Raw genomic sequence first — 8,149 nt, forward strand, 5'->3', positions numbered from 1 at the left:
TGTGAGTCAATTGCTGGATTGTGTTGCTAAGGTCGGAGGAGGCTGACTCATGACCTCATTACCCGGGTATAAATGCTCAGTTATCCTCCGTCAATGTATCTCTTTTCCCTGTCTCTCAACACGTTGCACTCTCACTAGTTACCAAGTGATCACGCTCCTGTGTACTCTACATGTGATCTGTCTTATCTCCCCAACCTCTCACACAACCAGTCCTCCCAGGTCTTTACTCGTCACGTACTTAATAACCATGCTAAGGAGGAGGAGGACTCCTCACTCAGCATGTTCATCAAGCTAACTGAAACACCAATATTTACCTGCATAATGGGAGTATAATTGGTATACATAATACATGTGAGCTACCACTCTATTCGGGAGAGGAAACTGATTCCCCGCCTGGTTGAGGAGCTATTAGGGGCCCGGCAGCAAGACGCTTCAATCAATTCCCAAATCTTCAGTGCTTCCCAGTGTCCAGGGCCCCTCCGGGTCAGAGCTGTGGTTTGGTCCGTTGCCATGTTACCCGGATACCCGCGCTGTCATTTCCTGACGTCATAACGCACTGGTTGTCAGTTTTAACTAAGTTTTCAATTTTCACTGTATTTCTCCCCTTCAGCCCTGTGGAGGGTATGCGGAGGACCGCATTTTTTAGTCACATACCGTAGTGGATTTAGTCTGTTTACGTCATGTATTCCCTTCAGCGGCTACTTAATCCTGATCACGGGAACCTAAATCTAATTTGAAGTTGCAAGACCCCATTACATTAATGGTGGATTAGGAGACGGGGTTATCATGTTTCAAGCCTTCTTCCCACTCATTAAGTCCTGATTGACACCGTACACCACCTTATTTACACCTTTGTAGTTCTGTTATCAAACATTGAGTGGATTTGAATAACGGTATATAGGCATAACCGCATAATTGACAAGTTAGTATCGAGCATGGTCCGGCCCTTCGTCGTGATTTCATTTCTGCCAGGATCCCACAGTTTTAGTGAGCAAGTTGTTTTGTTTTGCTAGGAGACTGCATTCTAACAGTAGCCCCCTCCGGCCTCCAGGGTTTAGTTAGTCCTGTAATGCAATTTATATTTGTAGGAACTAGGTGACATTGTGGTAATAACGGAGTTGCTATGACAACGCCAGTTCGTGTGCGTTTGAAGGCGTCTGAGACAGAGTTATAGTTAGGATACAGGATCGTTATTTAATCTGGGAGGTGTCTCAACTAGGGGAACTTCCTTTAGTTGCTATGTAGTGTTTAGTTGTTGCCATGTGTTCTTTGCTATTAATATCGGTATGTTGATTTATTGTTGCTATCTGATACACTAACTTTTCACGCTCTATTGGCGCTCATTAACCTTGGCTACCCGTTCTAGTGTTTATTGTCTCAGATTTTAACAACAAGACATAAAATCCGCTCCTCCCATTTGTACGTGGGAACTGTATAAGAACCATGTTAGTTGTACGTGATCAGTGTTGCAAACCACTCTGCTTCCTGTAGCTCCTAGTTTCCTGTAGCTCCTAGTTTCCTGCAGTCCTAGTTTCCTGTAGTTCTTAGTTTTCAGAGCCCTTACAAATCACGTGACACAGATGTTGACACAGTGGTTCTACAGATCCCTTCTTTCACCACCTCTCTCCCTTATCTTGACGGACCCTACTTGTCGTCGGACCCTCCTCTCCGTTCGTACTGTCGTCATTCTGTTGAGAGCGCCAAGTTTCCGGCTCAACAACGTGTGCAAATAGCTAGTACCTCACTCTCTCCCCCCCTCTCTCTTTGTGGCCTCCTGAACGTGCAATCAGCGCCACTGTCGATAACTTAAGTTATTCAGAAGGATAGCATATTCAGGGAATTTAGACCACATATTACACGTATATTGTAAAGAGAATAGTCCTACATATTTTGATAGGTGTAGCCGGAGAGTGTTGACAACCCTGGCGAATGGCGATTCTCAATTTTATCAAGTTGTGGGTTAGTGACAACCTTCCCCTCTGCAGAGCTTCCTTGTACTCCTTTATATTTCCTTTTAAAGTGAACTCCATCTGGTTTGTTTCGCTCACATCTCCCCCGAACACATTATCCTGTCTCAAGCTTGGTTTTGGGAGGGGTTTACCTAAAAACCTGAGATGTTGTGTATTTTAGTTTTGTGTTTTGTAGTTTTAACTTCTGAGCCATTAGTGACCTGTCAGGCGAGCCTGGAACCGAGCCAGCAGGTTTCCTTTAACTAGGTTTCTGATGTGTGCTATAAGAGATATATAATTACATTTTTGAAAGTCTTCTCCGAGGTTGAGTTTATCTCCTTCCGTGGCCCGGTAACCACGAGACCTTGCTCGTGTGTGTTCACCCTGACTCTTATCTCTTCCTGCAAATTGTATTAGTACCACTAGAGGAGGTAACCCACTCTGTAGTAGTCACCAGACCAGCCCACGGCACGCAAGCTGGGGGGTAATGAGTGTGAAGCTGGTGTAGCTGGTTCAGGTGTAGCTGTCGCGTAGTTAGTTATAGTATAGTGCTGTAAATAAACGTGTGTTCTATCTTGTAGCGTATTATTACTCGGCGAAGTTGGTTTGATATCTGATACACTGGGTGAAGTTGCAGGATGCTGAGTTCTGCACCGAGCATGTCCCTTATCTCGCCTCACCAGATGGTACCCTTCTTAATTAACTTAACCTTTTATCTCCCCCAACTTTGCCATTTTTCACCGGGTCGTGTACACCATTTTATTTAGGTGCACCTTACTTTCACTAGCTCCTCCTTCCTGGTCCCCACATCAGTCACATGCTCTGGGTTGGACAGAAGTTGAAGTTCTATTTCGATATTTTAGAGTTGTCTCACTTTATTACTCCGCGTAGCTAGGTGATAGTCTCTTCAAGTGGATATTATATCCGCTCTTGTTTGGTGATCCTAAAATCATCATGCATTATCCGCCCTGTCATATCTCGTGAACTCTATTTCTATTGGTGGCTGGCTTTTAATAATTCGATTGCTGTATACATTAAATCATCCATAATTCACTTACAAGGTTAAAATGATACAAATTAACATCATGAATTTGTTACCTTTTACCACGGTATTTGCTCCTTTTATAAATTTTTCGTAACTTCAACCTCTAACCGTTCCGCCCACTTTAGTGAAAACAAACAGTATGTTTCGAGCAATGATGTCTCAACAACAACAACAGCAGCAACACATGCAAGGTGGTAATCCCGGACAGCAGCAGATATACCAGCAACTATCCCCTCACTCTGTAGCCTCTACTCTGGCTCAGATCGGTGTAGATCCTGGATATTATAGTGATAGTGAGTGTTCTAGTAACAGTTCTGAGAAGGTTAACGAGGAGGGAAATGTCTCACCCCAGCAGAACAAGCTCACCCGAATCCCTGAACAACAGATACAGGTAAGAAAAAATTAGGAAACATTTCTGTTCTTTATGTTTACTTCATGAAAAGGGAAGTTAAGGTTGTTTTTAATATCTGCTCCATACATAATTATGTTTTATATAATTTCTATGATTTATCTAACCATCTCTTATTTCAGCAACAACCTAACAGTAACTCAAACTACAACTGTTTCAACGACTACTTTGGATTTAACGAGCTGGTAAAACCCCTGCCCCTACGATACCCTGACTCTCTAGTCCTTGGCAACCAAGGAAACCAGACCCCCGCTTTTGAGAGTCCTCCCGCTGGAACGTGGAAGGACCAGGGTGGATGGAAAGCAGTGGAGTCCCCAGCTAAAGATAGTGCCGTGTCAGAAGGAGGAGAGAGTGTGGAGGAGAATCAGATGTACACCCCCGCTACCAGCCCTCCCTCTACTGCTGCTACTCCTCCTATGGTGCCCACTGTCAAGAAGAACAACGGCAAGAGGAATAAAGTTCAGGTACGTGACAGAAATGGCTTCCCTTTTTTAAACTTTAGTTAATATTGTTTATTGTAGGTTTCAGTGGGCCTTCTATTTGCTACCGGGGGAACTTTCTAGACGTCCCAAGTAAAACACAGGGCACAAACTGCAACTCTTTATCCTCCGTAATTAGGCGTTTTGTAGAGGCTGTCTGGATTGTTCAGAGTTAGGTCCAGTACCAGGCTAAATCTATCCTTTCTAATGGGCCCGACAATTAACAACCTCCCTGGCGCCTAGCTTTGCATGTAATGCACATTAAAGAATTTTACATTTTAAAAAGGGAGTTCAGTTGATCATGCAGGCACGCCCCATCAAGTTTGAAATTGTTGTTGCCACCTGTCCTAAACTAGTCATGCATCTTGGCAAACCGTGCTCTTCAATCAAGCATAAAAACGTAGCTTATCAAAGAAAGGCGGTCAAACACAAAAATGTCTCTTTCGTAAATTTAAATTTTTACTCCGAATAAACATGAGAAATAATCACATGCTGGCAGCATGTTATGCTACATACGATACATGCTCGACTAACACCACTTCATTGCAGGTGTGCGTATTCTGCCGGAATAACGGAGAAGATGAGTCCGTCTACTCGACCCACGCCCTCAAGGCGCCCGATGGCAAAGTAACATGCCCCATCCTGTTCGCTTACGAGTGCCCAATCTGCAGATCCACCGGAGAGAACGCTCACACTCTCAAGTACTGTCCCAGGAACCCTAACGGACAGGGACACATGCCAGCACAGAACAACGGAGGACAGAACGGCTACAACAACTCTGGAGGACAGGGCTACTCGGGAAGATCTAACATGGGATACGGAACAACAACAACAACAACAGCAACACAAACAACAACAACAGCAGCAGTTCCAACAACCCCTCCAGCAACAACCCATCCAACACTCAGAGCGCTCAGTTCAACTCTAACCTCATGCAGGCAATGCTACAGATGGCTCAGATGAACGGAGGAAACCTCCACCCTAGCCTGGCTCAGCTCAACTTCAACATGGCTGCCATGCTCTACCAACAACAGATGGGACAGAACCCATCTGACCAACAGCAGCAACAACCTAGCAACCCCTTCGCAGAGTGGGTCCAGCAGCAGCAGCAACAACAGCAGTACACTGGAGAGAACAAGAACTACAACTCCCAGAGTTACAGCACTCAATCCAGCTACAACAGCGGATACAATGACGCCTCCCCTACCTACAATAACAACCCTTCTCCAACCTACAACAACACCAACAGCTACAACAATGCTAGCTACACCCCCAACTACAACACCTCCTACAGTGAGATGTACAACACCCCCCAGCACTCTGACACTTACACTCCCGCCCCCTCCACCCCCTTCTCTGCTTCCAACACTCCTGCTCCTGCAGATGTGGACAACTTGTCCCAACTGTTCGGCAAGGCCAGCATTGACGACTTCCTCCAAAACTACAGCAGGTAGAAACACTGACTCTGATTTCACTTTCCGGGGATCTGATTTCACTTTCCGAGGGAGATGATTTCACTTTCCAATGGAGATGATTTCACTTTCCAAGGGATATCTTGCACATTTATTATAAGTAAGAGTAAAAATACATAATCCATCTCATCTCATTTATACGGCATTTTATACTCAGTGATCTGATATTATTTGGCATTAACGTACGATACTTAAGCATAATTCGAATATTACAATATACACAGGCTAACTGTGTCACGTGTTCGTTTGTACTTAGATTAATATGGTATGAAAATCGCACGTTTGTTTTCATCTTATTAAGAATTTTTATTTGAATTTGAACATATTTTCTCACATATTTTAATCAAGAGGCTTGTTATATTCGTTCCCAAAGTTTTATTATATATTGTTATTGTGATTTCGCAATATATGTTTCCACTCAATATGATATATGCAATTTCAATTAGGTTAAATTATTATTGTAAAAAGGTAGCAGGACATTTCAGAATTAATATTTTGCTAAAATTGAATTTTATACTGTGGTAATTTCCTGCACTTTTGACAAAACGGACAGTTATAAATTTGTTGTTGCGGCCTTGGCAACTGAATCTTGTTGCTTAGCAACGAGACATTGTCTGGCAGTGTTCGAGTATTTGATTTACGTATAATAAAATAATATTGTGTTCGTGTATTATACATAATTAACTTATTGACTTTTACCGTTACTATAGTGATTAGTTACTGTGGTGACTTCTCATACAGTCAAGTAATTTCTTATTAATCAAAGTTGCGTAATAATAATTATAATCTGAGTTCCATTACACTAGATTATGTAACCCCTTATACTTTTATTGCTGCGTTTAGTTTTAACTTTAAATCAATAGTAATAATAATATTCCAGAAAATGTTGTGTGTGTGTCAGTTATTATTTTGTGTTGTAGAGAAACTGGGGCGGAGTTATTTAATTTCAAGCAAGGGCGAAGTAAGTCGTGTAACAGTCGTGTGACACTGATGGAGTAACACGGATATAATCACGAAGCAGCCCAACGTATAAGAGTTAGCAAATTTCAGTCTCTATTTTGTAACTTAGTAATTTAATTTTTATTTGTGTTTTTATACTTATTGACATGATCAAAGTGTCTGTGTCGTGTGTGTGTGTGCTTAATTCAGTGGTTTTCAAGCCGAACTTACCAGGCTGCAGGCCTTTAACCGCTTCATGATCCGTTACCATGGTAACAAGTGGAGTTGTTATGGAAACAAGTAGCGTTGCCATGGTGACCGAGTGGTTGATGGGTGCAGCGGTTCGGGTCAGGAAGCCAGCATGTACATAGTTGATTTGTTATTATTATTTATTAATTTTATACCGCACGATTTGTCCATGATAGAACACTTTTCAATTCGTTCTTGAATTCTCGAGACCAGTGATCGTTTTCTTTCATCAAATCTGTCATGGGCTATCTTGTCTGATAGAAATAATTTCAAATTTATTGATTATATTTATATGCTAAATTGTCGATGTGATGGTAGAATAACCTTGCGTCGAATCGACCCTCAAAGCTTCCCATACATCTCGACTTGTCTCAAATCTCTGATTTGTCTATTTGTACGCTGATCTCCGAGTTAGGGGAGTTTTGAGGGTCTGTCAACCTTTTGGAGCCGTAATAATATAACAATAGTGATTTCAAAATCTTGCTCTATCTATCTGGGAAATATACGTTCTGAATCTGGTTGCTTAGCAACGAGACATCTATTGACACCGGTTATTTCTGATATGTACCATTGTGATATTTCAAGACAGGTTTTATTCTATTTCTACGCAACTTATAAACGAGTTTTATTTCTCTACCTTGTCCGATAATGACACACAAATTGTAAAACATCCACATTGATATTGAACACACTGTGACTAATGAATGACTAATTAGACAACAAAGGAATCAATTATAATCAAATCAACAAGACTAGCTGACAATAGTCCTTTTCGTTTTGGCATCTGGGAAATAGGAACGTGAGTTGAACAACACTGTCAAGTAGACAGTAGACATGCCTATAATTAACTTCCACGGCTCTGACATATGAAATTATGAAAATCCCAGTATAGTACTGGCAGTCCAAATTAAATTATAATATCGTATAATCCGGTGCTCTGTAGCTAGTAATTGAGCGGTTACCTGGGGGCCCCAGGCTATAATGTTCATAAACATAGAATAGAGATTCGGCGGAATGACAGGCTGAGCGCTGCCCAGTAAGTGAGCGGGTGACTAAGTGACCAGATGTTTTATGTCACTGACGGTGTTGCAGCCTGACAGTCGGCCTGCTCTGATATCCCCCGCTCCCGGTAGGGTCAATACCAACCCAACTACCCAGTACCCAGGGTGTATGTTGAAGTGTGTGATAGCCCTGATAGGTCGGATCAGGGTGTTTTATAGGGCTACTCCACGAATATTAATATGCTGTCTCTGCAGCCCTGGCACGATCAAAGTTAGCCTGTCTGCGGTACAGATGTCAGGAGTTTGAGCTGCAGTTAAAGTTGTCGGAGGAAATTACTTTACTTATACAGAACATTAGAGCAGTGATAGAGCAGCGCAGTGCTATATTATTAACCTGTTACAACTCCCCAAATGTACCCAAACTGCTGCATGGCAACACACCTGACCCGACTAGAGCTTACATCCAGTGTGGAACTGAACCCGAAGTCATTAAACTCAACAGGACGGCCAGGGTGATTGTCAGCAAGTTAGCGGACCGTAGTTCTCGAATGTCAACAAGCTCGGAGTATGGCTACTGTTTGTCTGGGTTCTAGCATCTCGAGTGCT

At 42.5% G+C, this 8,149-nt stretch overlaps 1 protein-coding gene across 1 annotated transcript; it reads left to right on the forward strand.

Moving 5' to 3' along the window:
* The first annotated feature begins 2,119 nt into the window (after window positions 1–2,119).
* Window positions 2,120–7,161, forward strand: LOC134826127 (uncharacterized). The gene is made up of 3 exons (XM_063838408.1): window positions 2,120–3,385; window positions 3,526–3,867; window positions 4,432–7,161. Exons 1-3 carry the CDS (start codon window positions 3,134–3,136, stop codon window positions 4,843–4,845), a joined length of 1,008 nt encoding a protein of 335 aa, XP_063694478.1. The 5' UTR covers window positions 2,120–3,133; the 3' UTR covers window positions 4,846–7,161.
* Window positions 7,162–8,149: the final 988 nt, after the last annotated feature.

The sequence above is a fragment of the Bolinopsis microptera genome, chromosome 1 (assembly GCF_026151205.1).
Source record: "Bolinopsis microptera isolate Bmic1 chromosome 1, MBARI_Bmic_1.0, whole genome shotgun sequence".
NCBI classification, from domain to species: Eukaryota; Metazoa; Ctenophora; class Tentaculata; order Lobata; family Bolinopsidae; genus Bolinopsis; species Bolinopsis microptera.

Coding starts and splice junctions, on each gene's coding strand:
- LOC134826127 (XM_063838408.1), top strand. CDS start 3,134: ATGTTTCGAGCAATGATGTCTCAACAACAACAACAGCAGCAACACATG. Junction 3,386..3,525: donor TCCCTGAACAACAGATACAG/GTAAGAAAAAAT, acceptor CTCTTATTTCAG/CAACAACCTAACAGTAACTC. Junction 3,868..4,431: donor GCAAGAGGAATAAAGTTCAG/GTACGTGACAGA, acceptor ACTTCATTGCAG/GTGTGCGTATTCTGCCGGAA.